General features: G+C 42.3%; 1 protein-coding gene across 1 annotated transcript in view; it reads right to left on the bottom strand.

The window, feature by feature from the left end:
* The window catches only part of MED12L (mediator complex subunit 12L), a 180,916-nt gene that overhangs the window by 19,275 nt on the left and 135,018 nt on the right, over positions 1–26,623 (bottom strand). Inside the window, exons 24-39 of the mRNA XM_079977534.1 lie at positions 25,718–25,838; positions 23,248–23,343; positions 20,847–20,960; positions 19,403–19,605; positions 17,937–18,125; positions 16,918–16,992; positions 16,599–16,789; positions 15,861–16,022; positions 14,222–14,333; positions 11,670–11,759; positions 10,196–10,305; positions 8,202–8,337; positions 6,695–6,856; positions 3,760–4,128; positions 2,700–2,856; positions 1,786–2,015 (exon numbers count right to left, since the gene is read on the bottom strand). Of these exons, the coding sequence (XP_079833660.1) occupies positions 1,786–2,015; positions 2,700–2,856; positions 3,760–4,128; positions 6,695–6,856; positions 8,202–8,337; positions 10,196–10,305; positions 11,670–11,759; positions 14,222–14,333; positions 15,861–16,022; positions 16,599–16,789; positions 16,918–16,992; positions 17,937–18,125; positions 19,403–19,605; positions 20,847–20,960; positions 23,248–23,343; positions 25,718–25,838 (2,517 nt within the window). The remainder of the gene's footprint in view (positions 1–1,785; positions 2,016–2,699; positions 2,857–3,759; positions 4,129–6,694; positions 6,857–8,201; positions 8,338–10,195; positions 10,306–11,669; positions 11,760–14,221; positions 14,334–15,860; positions 16,023–16,598; positions 16,790–16,917; positions 16,993–17,936; positions 18,126–19,402; positions 19,606–20,846; positions 20,961–23,247; positions 23,344–25,717; positions 25,839–26,623) is intronic.

The raw sequence follows: 26,623 nt of genomic DNA, 5'->3' as shown, positions 1-26,623 counted from the left end.
GACTGTCCAAGAACACAGATGCAAGCAGGGTGCCCCCCCAGGGGGAAGAAAGATCACCCAGTGCAGAACATGAACCCGTGGACACGAGTAGGACTGTCAGGAACCATGCTGAGCCTCTAGAGCTACAAAACTGATTCCATGCCCTCACCCTGGACACTGATTCTGAGCAAGAGGAGCAACTACAACGGTTGCAGACCTCAGAACTCTCCGAGGTGGCGGTGGAAGGCACAGTGTACAGAATGATTCTGTCCACTCTCCAGAGAGAGGAGACATGTGGTTGTGGAAAGTGACTTCCTACAGGGAGGAAGTGACCAATAAAGTGAGTGTATAGGGAGCCTTGGGCGGAAGTGGTCATGGCCTCTTGGCTTTCATTGTACCCAGGCAAGGGAAAGCCGAGTATAGTTGGCCATGCACTCTAGACTTGAAGTAGGTTGATTTCAAAAAGCTTAAGGAACTGCTGGGTGAAGGAAGACCCATGCTGAGAAATTCTTAAAGAAAAAGGAGTTCAAGGTGGTAGGGAATTTCTTAAGAGGAGAAATATTGAAGGCACAGGTGCAGGCAAATCCAACAAGTGAGAAAAGTGGGAGGTATCTAAAGAAACCAGTGTGCCTGCAGATAACAGGCAAATTGAGATGTAAGAAGGGTATGTATAAGAAATGGAAGAAAAGGAAGAGTATTCACAAGTTGCAGGGGGAAGGTCAGGCGAGCCAAAGCTCAGAATGAACTCATGTTTGCGAGAGAAGTTAAAGATAAGTTTTGAAAAAGCTTTCTTTGGCTATGTTCAAAGAAGAGGAAGAACAAGCCAGTAGTAGGTTCCTTGCATGGAGAAGACAGAGAAATGCTATTGGGTAACAGAGAAAAGGCGGAACAGCTCAACACCTGCTTTGCCTTTGCCTTTACCTAAAAGGAAAGCAGTGCCCAAACTGGCAATAACACAATAAACAAAAGGATGGACCCGAATCAATGGATTTAAGTTACAAGAAAGGAGATTCCAATTAAACATCAGGAAGGAATTTCTGACAGTAAGAGCTGCTGGACAGTGAAACTGACTCCCTTGGAAGGAGGTGGTCTCGCCTTCATTGGAGATTTTTAAGCAGAGATTGGCTGGTCATCTGCCATTGATGCTTTAGTTAAAATGTTTATACAGCAGGGAATTGGACTACATGGCCCCTGGGGTCTCTTCCTACTCTAAAATTCTAAGATTCTATAAAAATTAATCCACACATTTTATAAACAAAAAAGAAATGTGATGCAATGCCCAGCAGACAAATATGTTGTGTGTCATTAGGAAAGGGGACTGAAGACATTGATGTATGTGGTCTCATAAGCAAACACAAAACCCACAGTCAGGCACAAAGTATATAAATAAACAAATAAGACTACCTTACAAAAAAAACAGATTGCAGCAGTGCTTTCAAACATTTGGAATGAGAGTCCTTTCTAAGGGGCTCTTAATCTACCTTCCAGCAAGCAGCAAACTTGCAAAGCAGGCAGAGCAGAAACTCCTTTCTAATATGCCAGTTTTTTGGGGGGTGCAGTTGCAGGGAGAATTGTAGGGAATATATTGCTTGGGGAATGAAACAGGCACCCCAATCCACAGAGTGAAATGTTACAGCTCACACTACCACCTCAGGATTCTATGATTTTGTTGCATGTTGTGCATGAAGCCTAACTTGGGTTCTGGGTATGGTTTTATGTCCCTACAATCCTAAATCAAGTAGAGGCTCGGCTGGATCAGCGCATTCCTAAAATGAAAGATGAAGAAAGCAGCTGTTGAGGCCTTGCCTGGGCTTGCTGCCTTAGAAGCCGCTGCTGCTGTTGCTGCTGCTGTTGTTGCTGCTGCTGCTGCTGAAGTAGCTTCATCTGGAGCAGTTGCTGCTGCTGCTGCTGTGAAGCAATTGCGTGAATTGATGGTGGCTGCATCATGGTACCAGAACGCCTCTGCAGCATGTTAGACAGCACTTGTTTTGTGCTGCTTGGGACAAAGGAGTTGGGAGGGTCCAATCTGGAGCCACCTGTGAATGCAATGGGATAGATGATAGATGATAGATAAATAGATAGATAGATGATAGATAGATAGATAGATAGATAGATAGATAGATAGATAGATAGATAGAGATAGATAGATAGATAGATAGATAGATAGATAGATAGATAGATAGATAGATAGATAGATAGATATGAGGTGGGGGTTGTTTACAATCCTAATGACTATATAATGCATAATAATATGTTTTATTTTCTTGTGTACTTTGCCAAAGTGCAGAAATACGTATCCTTTAAAACCTAGGTTTCACTTTGCTTCCCCTTAGAGTATGTGAAACAAGATTTGTAAACAACAACAACAACAACAACAAAAACTACTGTTGTTATCCAAAAGACACACTAGAGGGTAAAATGACTTTTAATTACTAATTCTACAGCATCCAAATGCTTAGAGATACGTCATCCTACCAAGACATTTAAATGGAAGGTGAGCTTTTTCAAATAGCAAAGTAAAAACAAAAAAAAACCTGAAGTTGAGCAGCTTTTAACCATAATTAACAACAGTTAACTGTTGTTTTCTGTTTCTTTCTGCCTTTTGCATAACTATGACTGCCTTCTGAAGATAGCAGAATGGGGAGAAAAGAACTAAAAAATAATATTGCTTCTGTATGATGCAGTAAGCTTCTGGTGCCCGTTACAAAGCAGAGACCTACCTGGTGGAAGAGGCTGGTTCTGGACGAAGAAAGCAGCTTGCTGGGGCTGCCCCATAACATTATAGCCCCACAAAGCAGACTGAGGGTGGTGCATCATTTGAGAGGGAAGTGGTGAATAGTTGGGAGGGACTCTATATACATTGTTCTGAGGGTAATCCTTAAGCGAAACAGGAAAAGTTAAACGTTATTTGCATCCATACCCTACTTTTTCATAAACAATGCCGATTTTCCTACTGAACTATTAAAGCATTTATGACAAGTCCTTTTGTGGTTTACAACACAAAACTGATTCAGTCATAGACCCGGCAGAGATAAACTAAAAATGACATCTTCTTGGCTGTCCAACAGTGCTTCATTTTATACTTTTTCTGCATGCTATACAACATGTCAGGTCATAATGTTATCAAAGGCCTGCTGTGTGGGCAACTTAACGACAAATTCATACTGTGCATTCAAGCTTCAGAGAATGAAACTATGGTGAAGAAATCAAGTTAGCTGTCCAAAGGAATGTCTTATGCTAAGGATTACTCCACCATATATCTAAGTACATGAAGCGGTTTCAAAATTTTCTGTCTTTAGGAAATACTTTTTGCTTTTGCTCGTTTGCCATATGATCCCTCTGTATCGCCAGGGGCATGTTGTAAGGTGGACTTAATCAACACAAAAGGCAGATACAGTGGTACCTCAGGTTACAGATGCTTCAGGTTACAGACGCTTCAGGTTACAGATTCCGCTAACCCAGAAATAGTACACCGGGTTAAGAATTTTGCTTCAGAATGAGAACAGAAATCGTGCTCCGGTGGTGCAGCGGCAACGGGAAGCCTCATTAGCTAAAGTGGTGCTTCAGGTTAAGAACAGTTTCAGGTTAAAAACGGACCTCCGGAACGAATTAAGCTCTTAACCTGAGGTACCACTGTACTAACAAACACCTTCCACTGGGGGGGGGGGAGCTGTTCCTGCCTCTCCTAAGTAGCAATAGGAGTCAAACCCAAGTCTGGATGCCCCCTTCCCACTCAAGAGGTAAAGATTCCATTTCATGCTGCAAGTTTTAATCGCTTACATCAGGTTTGGAAGTTGGTTTTGTCTTTCGCTTCTTGCCTTTTGCCTTCTTCTCTTCATCTGCTAAAGGTTTGCCCTGATCTGACAGCTCTGCTGACTTCCTTTCAGGTTCCTGAGACGCAGGGGTAGATGGCTCTTCCTCCTCCTCCTCTTCTTCAGGAGGGAGGGGTAAAGGCTCGAGGTAGTAACTTCGGGGCTTGGGTTTAGAGTGGGCGTGGTAGAGGAGAAGGTGCTGCTGCTCCTCGTATTTTATTACTTTCCTGTCAATACGGACAGTTCCAAACCAAGCCCAGGATAGCGGAGCAGGATTTCTATTGCCCTCAAATAAATCCCACGGGGATACTTTCTGCTTAGTTGAGACTTGAAGCCCCTGTTTGAAAATGTAAAGGGATAATTTTTATTTGTCATTTCTTACCTAAACTTCATGTAGCCTAAAATAAAGTTGCAGCACACACGGTAATGTGAACTATTGAAAGTTATGCACAGAACAGTCAAAAGAGGATTATGGTTTTTCAGTAATGTAAAATAAAGATGTCACCCGTTTTAAATGTCAGTCACACCTCAGTAGATTTTATGTTTTTGTTGCTGTTAAATGATTTGATGTTCTTTATGTTATAGTGGTATACTGTACAAATATTTTTATAAGTAAAATAAAAACTCTCCAGAATTAAAAACTAGATAAAATACCGTATTTTTCGCTCTATAGGACGCACTTTTTCCCCTCCAAAAATTAAGGGGAAATGTGTGTGCGTCCTATGGAGCGAATGCAGGCTCCTTGGCTTCAGCGATAGCAACGCGAAGCCTCCAAAGCGCGGAGGGAGCAGCTCCCTCCGCACTCCGGAGGCTTCGCGTTGCTTTCTCTGAAGCCTGGAGAGCAAGAGGGGTCAGTGCGCACCAACCCCTCTCACTCTCCAGGCTTCAGGGATAGCCGCCTGAAGCCTTTGGAGCGTAGCGGGAACTCGTGCTGCGCTCCGAAGGCTTCGGGTTCCCTTTGCTGAAGCCGGGAGAGCAAGACTCTCCTGGCTTCAGCAGAGAGGGAGAGCTACGCAGCACCCCTTCAGCGAAGCGGGAGGAGAAATGGAAGGGGCTCTGTTTCTCCTGCTACTTCGCAGAAGGGGCGCTGAGCAGAGAAGGGGAGATTTTTTTTTCTTGTTCTCCCCCTCTAAAACAAGGTGCATCCTATGGTCGGGTGCGCCCTATAGAGCGAAAAATATGCTAGTTGTTCTAGTACATTATTCAGGGCGTTCCAAAAAATCTATGCCATGTAGCATAATCTTTTAGAAACAAAACTCATGTATTCTATCTGACTTCCCCTTATAATGTTTACAGCCAGTGTCCACCTAAATCACAAATGTTTGATGCCCCTGGTTTACTCCTCTGTAAATATCACATAAGCAAAGAGTGAAATGTCTGCAGCAAATGCTAATTAGAAAGTTTAATCATATTTGGGGCACTGCCCATATCTCTCATCTTAAAAAACCAACTCCGGCATTGTCAATCTCACAATCCCACAACATATTCCAAATAAAATTAAAATGGTTGAATGTGATTAACATCCAGTTAAGACTCAAACCTGATGCAGCACCTGCTGTCTTGAGCTCTTGTGATGGGCAGCTTGACCATTGCAATTTGCCACTAGCTGGCAGTATTGTCTGCATTTAGTTTGTGGTTTTAGAATCTGCCATGCAAAAGTTGCTTTAAATTATTTCAGACAACAGACAGAGTGAGCTCCTCCTGCAGCCAAGCTGGTGCCAAACATATGGCTCTGCTTTCCTTTGGACCACATCAGAGAGGCCAAGAGGGTGGGGTCTGGTCTTGTTGTCTGGGCAGTGGCAGAGGAACCCTCTCCGGCACCCGGGGCAGGGCAGTCCGTACAGAGTGCGCATGCGCGGCATCCCACACGCGCGCACTCTGTACAGAATGCTAGACATGCCCAGTCCATATGGGCTGCCGCTCGCAAGCAGCATCCCGTACGGAGTGCGCATGTGCGGCCTGCCGTACGGACGCCGTGCAAACAGCATCCCATATGGACTGCACATGTGCGACGACCGTATGGGCTGCCGCACATGCGCAGTCCATATGGGCTGCCGCTCGTATGGACGGCGTGCGAGAGCAGCAGCCCATACAGACTGTGCGTGCCCTCAGCTGCTCTACAGCTGGGGGGGAGGCAAGGACCATCTTGTCACCCCCCCCATTGGCACCCAGGGCAGCCTGCCCCCTCCACACACCCCTTCCTACGCCCCTGTATACACTGCCAGGCTTGTGCCCCAGGGAGGTCACCTCAGTGCTGCTAACACAGTGATTTGATTTCACCCCCGGAGGTGTACTTCCTTATTTCTTGAGACAGACAGATGCCAACAACCCTCTTAGACTGCATTGCTAACCCCTCTTATCTGGGAGCAACCCCTATTTAATTCTGTAGGCTTTCCATCCAAATAAAATTGGTTTAGATTTGCCTTTGAGTATAGAAGATTCACCATGGAGTACCAAAATCCACTCAGCTACAAATAAGCAAAGCCCCAGTCCAAATCTTGCCTCTAACATGGATTCACTTGGTGGCCTTCAAAAGTCACTCAATCAGCTTCACTCTTCTCATCTATATTAGAGGGGCTGATAATATTAACGCATGTTATAGAGTTCTTCTAAGAATTTCTAACTAGGTAATGCATGCAGAGTTCTCTGAATATTTGGAAACACTATGCATTTTTACAAGTATTATTATTAAGTGGAATGTTGCCTCATAGAAAGGGCAGAGAATTGTTTCTTTGCTTTGCAGAATATGGTAGAAGCTGTAATAACAACATAAAAGAAAAACATTCACGGCCTTCTGTGAATAAATGAGTTGAATGGATCTGATTAAAGGGCCACCAAGTTATCTTTTGGCTGTCATATGCATGAGAAAGTTGGCACCCCTTAAAAGTAAAGTTTATTCTTGCCTGTTTCTTATCGATGGAGTCAAATCCAGCAATTTTGTTTCCCTTGGTATCAATTAGTGATCCCATAGGCTCACAAGCAATAATGTCGCACATCTGCTTAGGCAAGGGAAGAAGTTGACGAACTTTGTCAATACTTTCTGAACACTTATCTCCCAGTTCTTTCTGCAAGGGGGTAAAAAGGACAAATGTTAAGGAAGCATTTCAAAATTGCAGACCAGAAATGTTTCATTATGAGTCATTTCCCTGTACTTTTACTATTTTTATTCCGCAGTCTTCGCTGTGCCTTAAAATGTGCTTTATAAGCTATTTCAGCTCATCTGATGGGACCCCCTCCCAAAAAACCTAACTATAGAAATCTGCATTTAATGTTGATGTAGAAGCCTAAAGAACAGATAAGCAATGGCGTCAAGGGGCGGGGAATCATCTGCAGTTTTAGCATATCATATTGGGCCAAGCCAGAGAACCATGGACAGAAAGCTGTCGTGTCTACCAAGTCAAGACATTTGTCCAACAAACCCAGAATTGCCTACTCTGACTTGCTGTAGTTCTACATATTCTTTGGGCATTGAACCTGGGACTATTTCCTTGCAAGGCATGAGCTATTGTTGTCATCCAAATACCGCATCTGTGATAAACAGTGCCTAACAGGCAAAGGGGCATATGCTCCTATTTGGAGGAATCCCAGTTACAAAAATATTTACGCACGCACGCGCACACACACACACACACACTAGACTTTTCCACATCAGGCATGGCTGCTTCATTTCCACATGTTCTGTGGAAATGAACTGGAGTGATTTTTGTTTGTTGAAGTAATCCATTTAGAATTGAGTGTGTCAGTGACATCTCTTAATTACCATGTTTTTCGCTCTATAATACACACTTTTCCCCTCCTAAAAAGTAAGGAGAAATGTGTGTGCGTCCTATGCAGCGAATGCAGGCGGGAGGCTCTGCTCAGTGCTCCCTTTAAAGACAGGCTCCGCGCGCTCTTTAAAGGGAGCGCGGCACTTGGGGGAGCCTTCCTCCCGCTGCCTGCGAGAGGCTGCGCATTGCTATCCCATAAGCCAGAACAGCAAGCCAGATCCCTCTTGCTGTTCTGGCTTCTGGAATTCAGAATATTTTTTTTCTTGTTTTCCTCCTCCAAAAACTAGGTGCGTCTTATGGTCTGTGCATCTTATAGAGTGAAAAATGCGGTAGTCTAGATCCCTTTGGCTAATATAGATGCAACACTGCAGATGTCAAAAGACTGGGAAATGGCTACAGGCTCATGCAATTTCTCCTCCTGCCTCCTCTCTTGTGTGCTTGTTCCTGATCTCTTAACTAAGCTAGCAAATGAATTGTGCACCAAGCCTTTCTGTCCTGTTTCTTAATTCTTATTCATTCATACATGATTCCCTTATTTCCTTGTATCTACATACTCCTGCTTTACACAAAAAAGAGGGGGGAACTGCTAGAAAAGTGATTCGTTTAACAAAAGCATATTTCAGAAGTCAGACGGGAGACTTACTTTCAGCTTTTTCACCAAATTCATGTATGCCCTTTTGTTCTCTTCAGACCCCACCTGGGTTGCATTTGATAGGTCAGAAGCTAAGGTTCCATTGATCAACACACTCAGCATGTCAAGTACAGTTGTGAACAATTCACTAGGAGCATGAAGAAAAAAGAAGTGAATTACACCACAAAGAGCAAAAATAAATAAATAATGTTCTTCCATTTAGCCAAATGTTTACTATTCCTCTCTGGGATGTCATAATCCGATCGAAATTGGATTGTGTGAGTCTCTGAAAGGAGGTCCTACCCCACCTGCTATTTTGCTTCACTGTGGTACTTTCCCTGATGTCTCAAGTCTGAATAAATGCATGGCCCTTTTCTCAAGATACGCTCTTGTTGTTGTTGTTGTTGTTGTTGTTTAGTCGTTTAGTCGTGTCCGACTCTTCGTGACCCCATGGACCAGAGAACGCCAGGCACTCCTGTCCTCCACTGCCCCCTGCAGCTTGGTCAGACTCATGCTGGTAACCTCAAAAACACTATCCAACCATCTCGTCCTCTGTCGCCCCCTTCTCCTTGTGCCCTCCATCTTTCCCAACATCAGGGTCTTCTCCAGGGAGTCTTCTCTTCTCATGAGGTGGCCAAAGTACTGGAGCCTCAGCTTCACAATCTGTCCTTCCAGTGAGCACTCAGGGCTGATTTCCTTCAGAATGGAGAGGTTTGATCTTCTTGCAGTCCATGGGACTCTCAAGAGTCTCCTCCAGCACCATAATTCAAAAGCATCAATTCTTCGGCGATCAGCCTTCTTTATGGTCCAGCTCTCACTTCCATACATCACTACTGGGAAAACCATAGCTTTAACTATACGGACCTTTGTTGGCAAGGTGATGTCTCTACTTCTCAAGATGCTGTCTAGGCCTGTCATTGCCCTTCTCCCAAGAAGCAGGCGTCTTTTAATTTCGTGGCTGCTGTCACCATCTGCAGTGATCATGGAGCCCAAGAAAGTAAAATCTCTCACTGCCTCCATTTCTTCCCCTTCTATTTGCCAGGAGGTGATGGGACCAGTAGCCATGATCTTCGTTTTTTTGATGTTGAGCTTCAGACCATATTTTGCACTCTCCTCTTTCACCCTCAATAAAAGATTCTTTAATTCCTCCTCACTTTCTGCCATCAAGGTTGTGTCATCTGCATATCTGAGGTTGTTGATATTTCTTCCGGCAATCTTAATTCCGGCTAGGGATTGATCCAGCCCAGCCTTTCGCATGATGAATTCTGCATATAAGTTAAATAAGCAGGGAGACAAAATGCAGCCTTGTCGTACTCCTTTCCCAATTTTGAACCAGTCAGTTGTTCCATATCCAGTTCTAACTGTAGCTTCTTGTCCCACATAGAGATTTCTTAGGAGACAGATGAGGTGATCAGGCACTCCCATTTCTTTAAGAACTTGCCATAGTTTGCCATGGTCGACACAGTCAAAGGCTTTTGCATAGTCAATGAAGCAGAAGTAAATGTCTTTCTGGAACTCTCTAGCTTTCTCCATAATCCAGCGCATGTTTGCAATTTGGTCTCTGGTTCCTCTGCCTCTTCTAAATCCAGCTTGCACTTCTGGGAGTTCTCGGTCCACATACTGCTTGAGCCTTCCTTGTAGAATTTTAAGCATAACCTTGCTAGCGTGAGAAATTAGTGCAATTGTGCGATAGTTGGAGCATTCTTTGGCACTGCCCTTCTTTGGGATTGGGATGTAGACTGATCTTCTCCAATCTTCTGGCCACTGCTGAGTTCTAGTTTCCTCCAACTGCAGCAGGAATAAGACACCTCCAGCCAACAAACACTTGTTTTCTTGGCTATGTCTGAGACAGCCCTAGTATCTTTGAACTTGACCTCACCAAGTCAAAGTTCCGGAAGATTCCTCTTGAAAATAATATGGCAGGAGCTATCACAAACCCTTTTAGCGACTTTGGTACTGCACAGGGGGAGAATAATGTTGCGTTATTATTAATGATGCAGACGTACTTGTTTGTTTGCATGTCAACGGTTCCCGATGTTATTATTTGAAGGAGCAGAAGTGCCCAGTCGGTGGTCCACTGCGTACTTCTCTGCACCGTGTCAAACATTCCACCCACCTAAAATGAGAACCACATGGAAATAAATTGAAGATAAACATGATGGACTAAATACACTGTGCTCTGCTTAATTATTTTTATTATTTTTATTTTTATTAATTGTGAACACGTAAATAAATCAAATATACATAAATAAAAGTAAAACAAAAAATAGAGAATATAAAAAAGAAACAGAACAAAGAATAAAAAATAGGATAGATAACAAATTTCAAAAAATAAAAAATATAAGTATTTTCATATCAACTTCTACATAGGGAGTTCAAGCCTTTTGTGCTCTTCTTTATTTATGCGTATGGCCTAATTATATTGATTCCTAGTATGTCCCTATTGGTCTAAGTTCCTTGGAGATGCCAAACAGCTCTTGATACGTGGCTCTGCAGTAGCCATCCTTCTGTTGACATGTCCCTCCTGAGTCATAGAATCATACTGTGAATATGCTGCCATTAAGCGGCCAATCCCTTGGAAGGTCTTCATCTTAAAAAACAACAACCTAGCAGCCCCCCCCCACCTACACAGATGTGGAGGTGGGTCTGTACAGAGGGCGTGGCCAAAATCAGGATGTAACATGAGATTCAAATGACTGGTGGGCTGCCATGTTGCATTGTGTCTAGCGCAGCACCATGTTTGTTACACATTGCTATGCTAGACACATAGAACACAGTGGGGTTCTGTAAGAGTCTTGCTGCACTCTAAACTCTCTGCCTGCATCAGTGCTAGATAACAGCCTCGGAGTTTCTCTCACATTAAGTGCTTGCACACACAAATGTGTAACGATTTTACACGTTCTTCATTTTCCAGTTTCAATATGCAGTTTTTTATACATATTACGGATATGAATATCACATTTCAGGAAAATAACTTGCAGGGTTTTGGACTAGATGACCCTTGCGGTATCTTCCAAATTCTGTGAGAACTTCTCCCATAGGGTTCCCCCCCCCCCCCAGATCAGGAAGCACAGGCAGCCAGGGAGGCTACAGAGCACTGAATAAATGTTTAACGGGAAGAAAAAGTACATGCATACCACCCGTGGCTACCTGGCAACAATAAAAGTAAGCTCAATCCTGAGACAAGGGAAACTGAAATTCTAAAGTGGGTTGCAAAAGAGGTCAAGTAACAGGTAAAGAAATTGGAGGGCAGGTTTCAGCACAGAACCATTAGGCTTGCCATTTGGCCTCTTTTTCCATGACACATCCTCTTTTTCATAGTTATGTAAAATGAGAGTCATCATAGAGATCCATAGTTAAAAGTAGAAGTCGGCAAATGTGTTCTCTTTTTTGCTCTTCAAAATATGGCAACCCTAGGAGCAGTTTTACTGAAGAATGACATAAAAATAGTCTAAACAGATAATTGTGCCTTTTTCTCACCAAATTAAGACGAAGTTGCAGAGCATCATGCATCATCTGTCTAGCTTTAACATCATTCTGGTATCTCTCTTCCCTCCAGTTGCTTAATATCTAGGGACAAAAATCCAATTAACTGAAGCATGTTTACTTTAAACCTTAACATTACTCATTCCTGGTCAACATTTTATATATATATAACTATCTTCACCCACTTCTATGAAATACTTCTCACAAATTTTGCTTGTTGTTAAATTTCTGCCCGCTATAATTTATTACCCTGTATCTTCTCTTACCCAATTTAACAGATACTTTCCATTATTTTTACTTATGAAGTCCCATCTGTGGAGCCGTTCAAAGAAAGAGTTGTCCTCTTATCTAGTCAGGTAAAAGATGAGCCACTTGCAAATACGTTCTCCACACATGCATGGGCTCCCCAAAAGTTGCCTGTGAGAAGTCATCATTTTCCACTGAGCACACAAATTCCTTTCATTTGATAGGTGAGAAAGGGAAGCCTCTGAATCACACTCTACAGATAGCTTCTCTCAGTGGCTGTTAATACTTTCTACAGATTGCAAGCAAAGTTGCAAGGATGGTAAAGTAAGAAATATCTCAGATCCAGATTAAAGTACTGGGAGGTACCAGAAGTACTGGGAGGAAGGAGGAAGGATTGAAGGCAGCCGAAACAGAAATGGAGGAGGGAAGTGTCAGAAAATGGAATAGTTAGAAGCTATATCTAAAATGAATTTTGTTACATGCTAACTGTGTGTTTTACAGTGGCCTGGGAGCTGCTCTTGTAGTACTGTAGTTACACACAGATGGAGGAGCGGGGCAAGCAATAAGGTATCTGTCCACAACAATAAGAGTTCTATGCTCTGTGTACATACGGTAGCTCTTCTACCTAGTCATTACAGTTGTACTTTGGAAGTCGGACGGAGTCCATTCCAAAACGTCCAGAAACCAAATTACGGCTTCTGATTGGCTCCTGTAGCCAATCGGAAGCTGCGGAAGCCCTGTAGGACGTTGGTGTTCCAAAGAACGTTCGTAAACCAGAACACTCACGTCCGGGTTTGTGGCATTCGGGAGCCAAAACGTCTGAGTACCAAGGCGTTTGGGATCCTAGGTCTGACTGTACTAGGATGGTTGTGGGGACATACCAAAACTAAGTGGCTCACCTGTCATGATAGCAGCATAGGAATCAAGCACTGAAATCAAGGGTCAAATGCTGGGTTCTATCACCTTCTAATCTACCTTACAAACTACTGTATTAACAACTGAAGTGGCACCATGCCCTGCATTAGGCCTAGTCTATTCATCCAGCAGAATGAGATGGGAATGAGGTATTAGACTAAAATGTGCCTGTCTGGACCACACCCACAGGGACTGCAGGTTGTGGAAGTCTTTTTTTTAAAAAAAGAATCTACACATAAACAACACTCCCTACAAGTAAAAATTCAGTGCAAAGGGATCAGACTGGGCTAGAGCCTTTCTCCCACTCTCACCTGCAGATAATTTATTTTTGACATGGGAGAGCGATCAAAATTGATGTTCCCCAACTTCAGTCTGAAATAGTACAATCCATTCTATCAGAATGTGACCATCTCATTGACCTCCATGTGTAGCCAATGCCTTGATGTGCTTTAGGCCAGGATCCAAAGAATTCTAGAACCTGTTTTGTGAGTCAGTGGGTTCTGGATTTGGGATCCTCAGAACTCCAAGTTTGCAGTGCCATGCAGCAAATCATTACTGGAACTGTGGGAAGTTTTAAGAGCAGACCTATGCTATATAGCATGATAGACTAGTGCTCCAAGAAATAGAAATAAAAAGTCCCACGCAAGTCACTGATCTCACTTAAAGTTGCATTTTGTAGCCTGGTATTAGGCTATGTGCACATCAGGGACCTTGAAATGCAGTAAGGTCATTTTACCCTGCCGCATTTCAAGTCACGTTTTTACATTGCTATACACACCAGAGAGGGAGCTGAGATGTATTCACTCGATGCAAACTAGCCAATTTGTTTCCCTGTATCTGCACTTTCCCCACAACTCCTATTCAGTGAAGACTGCAAGGGCGCAGCAAATATCTAAAGTGTTCACTGCTTGTCTTTTCAGATCAAATTGAGCCTGATTTGAGGGAAAACACATCTAACAGCAGTGCTTCTCAAGAAACTATAGATTGTAGGTAACTTGGCTTCAAACATCAAAAGTGGGAGAGCACTGGAACCAGAGTAAACAGTAATGTGTGCATAGTCTTAGTACTTAAAGTGAAGATGTTGCAGATGCAATACAAAACAACAAGGCAAGCTCAATGTAATGGGTCACTTTGCCAACAGCAATTACCTCTATTCCTGCTTAGGTATCTGAGAAAGTTTGCCATTTTTCTTTTTTTAAAATGCAGATGATTTTGTGTTGTTTTTTTAAATAAAAAATCAGCTAAGCCTTCTGTCATTTCTCTCCATTTATGTTCTTGAAACTCACACGGATGGCCTTTCAAATGTGGTTTCCCATGTGCCTGAGTCCATTAGTATAATTGATTTTCATCTGATGCAGAGCACAGAATTATCTGCTTATTTTTACCTGATTAACTTGATTTTGTAGAGATGTTAGAAGCCCTTCTCGCTGCTCATCCTGTCCCTTAAGGCAAGTAAGTACCAAAGAAAGGAAAGGTTGCTGACTCAAAAGAGACATGCTTTAAAAGAGGCAGAGACAAGATTCAATTAGTAGTGTTACTTTGATATTTCCTGTCTCCAATCCCTTCCTTCCCTTTGTCTACTCTTTCCCTAGCAGGGTTTTCTTCACGTGCACTGTTATCAAGCATCTCTTCAAAAGAACATTACTTATATTCTTCCATAATATGGAACTCTGCAAATGTTGCATAGGTGCCCTAGCTAAACAAAAGTGCACCACAGGACACACCTAAGTCTCTTCTGCAATATGCAGGTGGTACGTGGTGTGCAGATCAGTGCCGAAAGTGTTCCGAGAGAGTAGGGAATTTGAAAATCATTGCATCATGACAACGGTATAAATAGAGGCCAACACATTCGTGTAAAATGTGTGATGGTTTTTAAGCTGGCAGCTTCTTTTGGAGGAGGATGAAGAAGTTCATGGCTCACTTCCTGCCTCATCAGAAACAGAACTCTCACATCCCCTTATCCTTTGAGGGGGGGGAAAGCTGTCTTCATATCTTCCACGGCTATCTATAAAAAGAAGATGTGAAAGTTCTCCTTCGGACAATGCAGAAGAATGCAATACACTGGCACTCTCTGCTCTCTCCATCACCCTCCTTTTGGTGTGGCACTTCCAAAGCAGCCTTTAATGAAAGCCAGAGGAATGTGCAGTATTCTTATCCTATTCAGGTTTGCAGGAAGCCTAAAGCATTGCACTTTTAATGGAGTGCTACAATGCTTATCAGGAAGTATCGTTCAGTATTGCTAATTAAGCAAAGTAAAGGTATTTGGACAACTAAGAACTAGTTTAAGGCAGATTAAGATCAACACAGTTAAAATGAAAGTATGATCTGAATTTTCAGCCATGAAGTGGGGAATGCAGGGAAAAAAGAAAGGAAAGAAAGGGGAAATGTTGGGTTTTTTTTATATAGGCTTTTGAATATAGACAAGCAATTTCATGCAGAGAATTTGAATACTATAGTTTATTATGAAACATCTAATAACATATGTATTCATGCACACATCTGAGCATGTCATTTCTTGACACCTAATCAGAATCCCATATGAGAAGTAAACATCTATTATTTGTGGAAAGAGATCTTTTTATTTGAGGGCGAGAAGTAAGTATCATTTTAAAAACAGTTTTTTTGGAAATGATGAATAGAATCAATCCAGCTATGGTACTACTTTCAGTAATTTTTAACACATTACTGGTCCTTCTTATTTTTTAACTGTGCTGTTTCCAGAGCAACAATTGGGGCATTAAGAAGGAAAACATAGTCTTGCTTATGTGCTACATTTCTTCCTAAATGCAACCAAACTACAGCCTACCTTTCCCATAATAACTGTATTTGGGGGGTGGGGGGTGGGGAGAGAATGTTGCAGGCTTATTTCATAAAACAAACCTTGACTGAGTGCACAAACATGTCCGATTTACAATAGCAGGATTGGAATACTTGTAATAAAAGCACAAACTCTCCCTAGCCAGTCTCTGCATCAGGTATTCCCAGTAAAAAGTTGCAGCGTTTCTCCCCCCAAATCATTTCTACCTCTTTTGCTTCTGCCTGTCTCTCTCCTTCTTTGAAGATGATCCCAAATGCTGGCCTTTCTCCAGCTCTTCTCCAGCTGCTTTCAAGACTCTGCCTTGAACAGAGGTAGGCAGCTTCGCGATCAGGGGAGACACTAGCCAAGCGCCTCGCCTCTCAGAAGAACTAAAAGCATGAAACATACAAGACATTTCAACAGAATATTACTCAGTATTCTCAGGTTTTTTCCTTCAAAGCACTATATGCATGTGTGTGAGATACAGGTTTTGCAAACTACTTAAAACAAGGCAGGTAGGTAGATTTAAGCCAATACAGTTCAATATAAAATTAATATTAAAATTAAGCAAATTGTGAGCTGAAGTTCCACATCCCAGTCCCAAAGTCTTTTTGTGTGCTTTTTGATGCGTACATGGAGGACCTGAGCATGCAGAAATTCCCATTCCTTGCAGCTGAAGAACTAATGTTTATACCTGCTGGTGTGCTTACAGTGCATGATCAACCAAACTGTGTGTGAGAAATTCTCACACAGAGAGAAACTCTGCACATGCACTGGAACTTCTGAGCCCATATCAAATCTGGGGAGACTTTTCTGGGCTTTGACTACTGGCTTTTGGATTCTTGAAATTAACACCACAATTATTATTAAATGCAACCCTCCATGCTCACAACCCTCTCAAGTATTCCTGTAAAAAAAAAGAGCAGATTAATTTCATCTTTATCCATTCAGGCAGAGAACATTACCTTAGAAATGTCTTTTTACTTTTCTGCCTCGTAATATGTGTGTCAGCGTTTCCAACAGAGTTTGGACTGAAGAGGCCTATACCAGAGTTAGAAGAGTTATTGTTTAGATCAGCGGATTGCTGAAACACCTCTATCGTCGCCTTTGCAATATTATCCAACAAGCTGTTCATTTCAGCCACAGACCCAGAACCCTACAGTGAAACATAAGTAAACTAGCACATTCATGATATCTTTGCTCACACACTAGGTTATTTTATTTTGGGGTTTTTTAAAAAGAAAAACTTTATTGAATGAAACATGTATGCAAGGCAATACTCACAGGCTCCTTCATACACTGTTTGATCGTCAGCTGGAGCTCCAACCACGATTGGCGGAGAGTCCACTGATCCAAATTCTGTGCAAAGAATGACAAATAGTTGTGTCACCATTAAACATGGAATGCAATTTTGTTCTTGCCTGCATATCATTGACTTTTCTACATGCATGTGGGATGCGGCTCATTTTGTTCATTCTTCCTGCCTACGGATGGGATCGGTGGGAAAGGGAAGGGGGCCTTGTGGAAGAGCCTGTTCCTGATTTCACCCCCCACTTTAAAACATAGCTTTTAGCTGATCTTGACTAAGGGCAGAACTACACGTTATAGGTAAAGGTAAAAAAAAAAAAAAAAAGGTAAAGGACCCCTGGAAGGTTAAGTCCAGTCAAAGGCGACTATGGGGTTGTGGCGCTCATCTCGCTTTCAGGCTGAGGGAGCTGGCGTTTATCTACAGACAGCTTTCCGGGTCATGTGGCCAGCATGACTAAACTGCTTCTGGTGCAATGGAACACTGTGACAGAAACCAGCGTGCATGGAAATGCCATTTACCTTCTCAGCACAGCGGTACCTATTTATCTACTCGCACTGGTGTGCTTTCGAACTGCTAGATTGGCAGGAGCTAGGACAAAGCAACGGGAGCTCACTTCGTCGCGGGGATTCAAACCACTGACATTCTGATCAGCAAGCCCAAGAGGCTCAGTGGTTTAGACCACAGTGCCACCCGCATCCTTACATTCAGTGACCACGAGAAGAAGCCATACCTATGCAGGCAGGCAGGCAGAAATCTTGTAGGGAGCCTCCCTCCATACACGAGCTGCTCACATACAGAGTTTCTTCACATTTCTGGCTAGCGTGTGCTTTAGTAGCAGAAGGGTTTGTGGCTGGCAGGAAAGACTTAATTCCCCTCTCCCTTAATTTTATCCCTTTACAAGGGATGGTATGTACACAGGGACAAAAGGGTCTAACATGTGGTGGAAGCAAAAGGAAAGAACATCAAATACAAAGCCTTTATTCGGTCTGGTTACCTGAAGAATGCGCTTGATGTGTTGTCTCTGAGGATTGTCACCCTCTGCACATTCTTTAACACCATGAGGATAACAGATAAGTTGCAGCAATTTTTGTGCTTGCTTGTTTGAAAGGACTGGGTCCAGGATAAGATCTTTGTCAGTACACAGTCTTTCGGGTTCTTTCAAGCAGTGTTCTCCCACCCACTCCTATCAACAAAAAGTTGAATTGAACATTAATCACAGCAAAGGCAATGTTTGTTTGTTTTGCTTGTAACGCATAACAAAAAATCAACATTGTTCAGGATGAGTCAGACTCATGCTAGCACTGTGAAAAAGCTATACTTTACATTAAATCTAAGTCCATTTTGCAAAATATTTAACAAGGAAGAATTTAGTTAAATACAAACTTTTTTCTTTTAAGACAATCTTTTTCTCTGGTTCTACTCTCAGGTATTCCGTCAAGAGCATTTACATGCCGCTGACTGAATACTCAAGGAACTCTTTAAAAAGGAAATCACAATGTTAAGCTAAACTCTCAAATGAATTCCAGCTGTAATCACAACTATACTCATTGTATGTTTGAGAAAAACTTCATGACACAAGGAGGACAAGAATGGTGGGATCACAACCACACCTGCACAGCTTTCCTATCTGTTGAGAAGTTCAAGCATGGGCACAAAGTTTACATGGCAGCCACAACCATAAAATCTAACGTGCCTAGACCTGAATTGTGCAGCTAATTCCTGAATATAGCATAGGCTATCAGCTGCACAGCTAGAGGCTTGTTCTTTCTGGTTTTAATCAATTAGGCTGGGGGGTTGGGTAAACCTATCACAGGTCACAGCTTCCACTGCCCCTAAGAAAACATGTGTTTTGTTTTGGTTTTGTTTAACTAAGGTAACATTGTGCGGTCCAGTGTACCCCAAGAGGCTTCGCATGGCCAGAGTGTGGACTTGTTCTCACATGTGTGCATGGCTCTATCTTCATCCCTTGAATACTCAGCCAAAATATGGGAACCTTGGATAGATATCTGGCAATATAAAAGTCAGTCTGGACAGATCAATCTATGACAGCTCATTCACAAACGAGTCATCACTTGATGCCATAGTTGCCAACAGTGTATACAAGTTTATAGGAGGAAATGACCTGGAAGCCCTGACAACCAAATCCATATTACCTTTTTTTATTACATTCACGCTCTAACTTTTCCTCCAAGGAGCTCAAGACAGCTTATTCATTCCCTCTCTCTTTTTTATACTCATGAAAACCCTGTGAAGATTAAGCTAAGGTGTTGTGGCTGGCCCAGGTCATCTTCAGGGTTGAACGGCTTCCCCAGCTACCTTCCTCTACCCCCATCACCCACCTATATTTATGAAAGCATGTCATGACTGTCTTTGCATCCCTGGAATATGGCAACAATGATTACTCTGGAAAAACAAATTCATATATACAAATAAACAGAGAAAAACAAAGGGTTATGCTACCTGCTGGCATATACTTCTTAGCACATATCTAGCATATTCACTGAGACTTGCAGTTTCTATGGAGAAAGGTTTTCCGCATGATTTCAAAGAATGTGAGGCGGCATCCCATATCTCATCTTCATTAAGGTCACCTAGTAATCTTCGCACTGAGTAATCTGACTTCTTCAAGGAGGGCATGCTATTGCTTCCAATTTCCGCATCACCTATGGAGTAGAAGCAGCACAAAGATGAAGATTATTATTACTGTTTAACTATCAAAAACAACCTGGGCAAGCACCACAATTTAAGAAGGATGTTGACAAGCTGGAACGTGTGCAGAGGAGGGCAACCAAGATGATCAAGGGTCTGGAAACTAAGCCTCATGAGGAGTGCTTGAAGGAGCTGGGTGTGTTTAGCCTGGAAAAGAGGAGACTGAGAGGAGATATGATAGCCACCTTCAAATATATTAAGGGCTGTCACATGGAAGAGGGAGCATGCTTGTTTTCTTCTGCTCTGGAGGGTGGGACTCGAAGCAACGGCTTCAAGTTACAAGAAATGAGATTCCGACTAAACATTCAGGAAAAAAACTTTCTGAAAGTCAGAGCTGTTTGGCAGTGGAACAGACTCCCACAGAGGTGGTGGACTCTCCTTCCTTTGGCGGTTTTTAAGAAGAAATTGGATGGCCACCTGTCATGGATGCTTTAGCTGAGATACCTGCATTATTAGTGTACTTTGCGGCATCATTAACTATTACTTTAGGCTTAACATTAAAAATAATGAGCTAATACAATATTAATGATATTAATGAATACCATCAAAGCTTCAGAGTCCTACACTAGCCTGCCTTGACAGACCCTGAGAAGGCATCCCCTTCATCTACCCACGGTTTTAAGAGGGGGAGAAAAGTTGGGTTGGGGCTAGGGAGAGGATATTTGATGACCCTGGGGTCTATTCCAACTTCGACGATTCTATGATTCTAAGCAATCCTGCTGAAGCTGAATTTTTACACCTACAGGGTAGCAGGAAATAGAAGAATTTAATACAAACGCCTCATCTATTGTAAGATTAATCCTTAAAACATCAGATTTTAAGATATAACTGGAGCTCAGGGGTGGGGCACTTCTGGTCCCTTATCTTCCCTGATCACTGGTCATGTTGGGTGGGGCTGATGCGAGTTCAACATCTGGGGGGAACGGACGGACCCACGCTCTAGACAATGTAGCCAGTCAAAATCAAAATCAAAATTTAGTAGGATCCTATGTTTGCCTATTCAGAAGTAAATCCCACTGAGTTTGATGACACTTACTCCCATGTAAGTGTGTAAGACTTCAGCCTCACAGGGCAAGCCTAAGCATATCTACTGACAAGTAAGAGTCCCCCAAATTCAATGGAACTTTCTCCTAGCAAACTTGGTAAGGGGCTGCAGCCTTAACCATGAAATGAAGAACATTAAATGTGATCTTACCAAGCATCAGTATCGCTTTCAGCACAGCAAACACAGCACCCACTTCTATGCTGTTGTGAGCAGCAGTTAAGAGGTGACGATCACAAGATGAACGAATTCCTGGGAAAGATTTCCCTGCAGAAAAAGAACAAGCTTTTTTTAAAAAAATTGTCAATGTTTTAGAGAACTTGGCTTTATTCTCCCCACTTAGTTTTACTAGGCTTCTAAACACTGCGGTGGACCTATCTTGTGGTGCAAGTGCAAGGATGTCAATACTATCAATACTACAAGTCTTAAAACAAATGGCCCAATGTACACACGTTCCTGCCCAAGGCCACATCACACACTATAGAAGCAAGTGCATATTCAATATTCAAACACTGTCAATGGAAAGTATCGATTTAGTTTCAGTATGCAGTCTGAAATACCCAGTGTGTGGTTCATGCAGCATGATTTTGTGATATAATGCAATTTTTAAAAGTTAAGTGTGTGCGCGCACTCCCCCTCCCCCTTATCTTCTAGAGGGCAGTGGGACTCGGATTTAAACTGCAGTGCAAACATTTCATCCAGTTTTCCCTGAATGGATGCAAGGGGGAAGGCAGTGGGCAACTTAATTGAATAGTACAAACTCTGATTTATTTAACAAGGAGGAAGGAGAAGGGAAGGAAGCAAGAACAATTCAGCTAAGTATACTGTTCAAAATTAGTGTCTGAACAACAAATAGGGCGGGATGAAATCAAATAAATTAGCTATCTTTGAGGTGATCAATTAGAGGCCTGGCTGCTGCCACAGAGTCCTGGTCTGTCACTCACAGGCTGTGTGAGGGCTAAAAAATACTGCTCTGCTGTCTGCTCTGCTGTTATTTTCATTCACAATCACTGTCATCTTTGCAGTCTCTTTTTCCTCTCTCAAATCTTTAAGGGCGTGTACACACAGTGTAATAATGTGCATTCCGTGTGGGATGCGGGCACATTTTTGGGGTGATGTACACACAACATGGCCGCCACTTCATCCCTGTCCCATACTGTGGGTTGATCTAAAGCGCATTCTACAAGAACAGTTTTTTGTCTGCTTTGTGCTGCATTCATTGGTCCCCTCCTATTGGGGAGCGCCTAGTGATGTTCTGCCAGTGCTTAGCCTGCATGAATAGACTGACTGAGTGGAGTACATCAATGCATACTGCTTCATAAACACAGGCACCTGTATGTAAATACAGCATGGATAGCAACTCTCCCTTTTGGCAATGCTATCGTACAAAGGTACGTATATTAAGAGCTATGTAAAAAAGTGCTTTGTGAAGAAACGAGGCCTGATTGTTTCAAATCTTATGTGTCTACATGGCCTAACACTCTTTTCTTGAATCTCTTCAACCAACTCACCTCAGAATTCTCTCACCATCTTTTCAGAACGTTCCTATAAAAGGACTTAAGGGCTAAAAGGGGCTACACATCAGAGAGTTATAAAAGCAGAAATGTGCTTCCAAAGCAACATACCAGGTGGTCCTTTGAACGAAATGGCTGTTTAAGGCTATAGGTCTGTGTCTCAGCAATGTCAATTTAAATAGGATTTTATCCAGTTCTATTCCAACTCTCAGTAAACCCCCCGAAGAGAATAAACATGACTAATTTATTCTGTATACACTCTACACATTTAAAACACATTCAAAGCACACACATACACCCCAAAAAACGGAGAAGCAACAGTGCCCAGAATTCTTTGATGGAAAGAATGAGCTTTAGGCGTATCGTGTATACTCAGACCTAGGTTCATTAATTTCAGCAGCCCTACTCCAAATAGAATGTTGTTGTTGATGATGATGTTAAATTTGTAAAAAGGTAAAGGTAAGGGACCCCTTGGACGGTTAGGTCCAGTAAAAGGCAACTATGGCGTTGTGGTGTTCATCTCGCTTTCAGGCCAAGGAAGCCAGCGTTTGTCCACAGACAGCTTTCCAGGTCATGTGGCCAGCATGACTAAACTGCTTATGGCCCATGGAAAACCATGATGGAAGCCAGAGCGCACGGAAGTGCAATTTACCTTCCTGCTGCAGTGGTGCCTATTTATCTACTTGCACTGTTGTGCTTTCGAACTGCTGGGTTGGCAGGAGCTGGGACAGAGCAACGGGAGCTCACCCCGTAGCGAGGATTCGAACCGCCTACCTTCTGATCGGCAAGCCCAAGAGGCTCAGTGGTTTAGACCACAGCGCCACCTGCCCTTTACCCGTAGATTTCAGGGCGGTTCACAGCACAGAATCACAATTAAAAAAAACACAATATACATAATCAAAACAAAAACATAAACATAAAAATAGCCTCCCATTCTCCTTTGCCAAGCGAACCTTTGGAGTTAGCATTATAAAATTCCTCTGAGAAACTGGAACACAAAGGCAAGACAGAAGGTCTGGAAATAGATTTGAAGTATTTACCAGTAGGCAGCAGGGAAACCTCAGGTGTTTGAAAGAGGTGGAACAGAAGCCTGCACGTCATCCTTGCCCCAGGCTCAGCATCTGGATCTCCACAAGCTGTGGGAAAAGGATGCAGACCAATCATTATAGTACTGGAAACTAGCATTTGATTCCTAATATTTTATATGAGCAGAAGTTTGAATCTAATTCATAACACTTTTATCAAGCAAACATAGAAAGTAATAGCTTGAACAGCAATACTGAGAAAAATATTAATGCTCTGCAAAACAATGATCCAAAAAATTTTTCATTTAAATGTTATTTTAGTCAATACCGCATTGCTCTCTTAACTTTTTCTATCTAACAATTGTTTTATGTGCAACACACACACACACACACACACACGTACGTTGGATTTGTTTAGCAGGTGCGTATTGACAAGGCAGCTTGTGAAAGAAAATGAGAAATATGAAAAATGTGAGCATGAGATTTTTCTGCAGCTTAACTGGGTAAAAGAAGAGAATGTTATCAAGATTTACTTGTGGGAAAATAAGAAGTGTCAGGGGGAAAAGTGTCCAAAAAAAAAAAAAAAGCTTGTCTGGATGACGAGCACAAATAATATCAAAGCTGAGAAAAAGCCAAAAATTCCAGAAACATAATAATGTAATGCCATCAGAGTGTGGGAAGATGACTACAGGTCATAACTTTGCAACATGCTGGCAGAAAACCAAAACCAGCAGAAATAATTTACTTACTTATTTTAAATATTTGTAAATCGGTCATAAAAATACAGCACAGTGTACACCATGCAAAAATTGCAAAAACCATAAAAACCTAAAATAACGCATTTGTAAAAACATCCATAAATACTGTTTGGATAAAAGAAAATTCAAATTTCAAAGGCCTGTCTAAACAACACTGTTTATAGTCAACGTGTAAAAGATGACTGGGATTATTCCTCTAGCGGCAGGAAGTGCCACAGTACAGGGACTGCTACACTTAAGCCTTGGTCCCTAACAAAGGCTAGCCAAACCTCAGGGGTGTGGTGAACCATAAGAAGTGCTCCATCAGACAATATAAATAATTGAAGTGGAGAATAAGGGATCAGAAGCTTCTTCAAATACTTTGGGCCAAGTTGGTTAGGGCTTTGTGAATTAACACAAGAACCTTGTACCTGCCTGGTAGCAAACTGGCAAAAAATGCTTGATTACAGAAGTAAGGACAACATTGACCCCATTCCCATGGACTTTGGAACAAACACCTGAGGTCCCAAAGCCCCTCACTCTCAGGCCCACCCAAACGAACCCTGGCTCTTCCCAAAACTGAACCCTAGGCTGTTTGTAAGGTATGCATCATCAAACAAATACCCAACATGTGGCCCCTTTAAGAGAAACTGTTAGAAACCTGGACAGCTGGGTCAGAGGTGTGCCCTGGGTGGAGGATTCAGTTGTTGCTTTGTGTGGCTCCCAGGCCTCATCAAGAATAAAGCTGAATTTGCCTTCAACTCAGCTTGCGGTGTGTTCACAGAAGCAGCAGAAGACAACAGAAGTGCTACCCATTGTTCCCCAAAACTGAGGCTTGGGAAAGTGCTTTAAAAACAAAATAGCACCAAGCTATATAGACAGAACAGGAAGTGGCTTACTGGTGTAGTTCCATTGCTCCCCATTTCCGTTTCAGCCATCCCAGATGTTTCTGTCCTTCCACCCTCACCACAAGCAGGAAGTTGTGGGGCTTTGGGGTGGCTATCTGCTTGGTTTTTAATATCTTAAACTACCACTACTCCAGTACTGAACATAAGAATCATCTGCTGGATCAAGTCAATGGCCCATTCAGTCCAACATTCTGTTCTCACAATGTCTATACAAAATCGTACTACTAGTGAGCTCTTCGACTGAAGAGTGAGTAAAACAACTTTTGCTCAGGAGAGACTCCTGGCCTCCAGATTTGCTTTTCGGTTATGTTATCATCCACTTTGCCTAATCTAGCAGGGCAAAGCAGCACCTTTCGATATCCAGGGAAAGGTGGTGGTTGTTGGTTTCACACTTGGCTTTTGATGCTTTGAGTGCAATCCTAGGCATGTCTACTCAGAAGTAAGTCCAGCAAAGTTGAAAAGGACTTGCTCCCCAGTAAATGTGTGTAGACTGCAGTCCAAGAAAGAAGGAAAGATAGAAAGAAGGAAGGAGTGTGGGTTGGGAAAAGGATGAAGAGTGCAGAAATAGAGAAGAATGCATAATCTAATAAGAATAGCATGTACAGAGTCTTTTAGTCCTACATAACTGCAATTCAGCCCCAGCTATATAAATCCCTGACCACCACACTTAATCGGCCAAACACATTTAGAGCACCCTGCTTATCTATGCTTTTAAAAAAAAGAAAAATCCCTAGATTCCAGAAAATGGTTTTATATGATTTACCATCCACACACGGAGCCATTTTTGCCTTCCAGTTTGAAGAGCAAAGTGTGATTTTCAAGATATCACCAACAACTCACCTGCTGTAAGTAAAGAAGGAAGTGCAACGTGCTGAACAACATCCTCTAGGAAGAAACATTGCCGGGCTATGAGGATTGCAACAAAGGTTGCCAATGAATCATGGAACGACAGGTCACTCACCTTAAAGGGCAAAAAAGGACAAAAATTCTGCTAATTAAGCAGTTCTAATTAATCAGTTTGTGTCTTCTATACTGAAAGGAGAAATCCACTCCCACAATCATATGACTCAGCTGGCAGCAAATGAGAAGGTGACCTCCCACAAACACAAGAAAGACGGGGGAATTACCTGATATCTGGACCCTTTATACAGATCTGTTTGCTTGAATGTCTGAGCACCAGGTTATTCTGGAATCTCAATCATCAGCCATCCCATCCCCTTTCCCTCATTTGTATGTACAAAACATGTTGCCTTGATTTATTATGATTGTGGTTTGTACTGTTTGGCTGTATTTGTTTTCGTTTCTTTTTTGGAAAATAAAACAAAAAAGACTATGCATAAAAGACAGTGTGTGTGTCTGTGGCAAAGGCTGGGGACTGGTTCAGACACAACAAGAAACCATGATTTAGAATTACGTGAGTGAGCCCTAGGAGTGTGGATATCTTCCTCTCACATAGAACACAGAAAGTTGCCTTATACTGAGTCAGGCCATCGCTCTATTTTATCAGTTGTGTCTAATGCAATTCCTGACAGGTGCTCTCCAGGGTTTCAGACAAAGATTTTTACCAACCCTACCTGGAAATGGCACATATTGCCTTTTCTTTTCTTTCAGTGAGTTTCAGCAATTTCCATACTTCCCCTTTCATACCAAACCATCATTTATAGTTAGTTGTTCATGTGCATGATTTTACCTTTGCATGTTCTGTGTATTATATGTGCTTCATTGCACGGGCTTTATTATGCTATT

This window comes from Podarcis cretensis (genome assembly GCF_951804945.1).
Source record: "Podarcis cretensis genome assembly, chromosome: 5".
In the NCBI taxonomy this organism is placed as follows: domain Eukaryota; kingdom Metazoa; phylum Chordata; class Lepidosauria; order Squamata; family Lacertidae; genus Podarcis; species Podarcis cretensis.
This window is presented reverse-complemented; position numbering and strand designations above follow the sequence as displayed.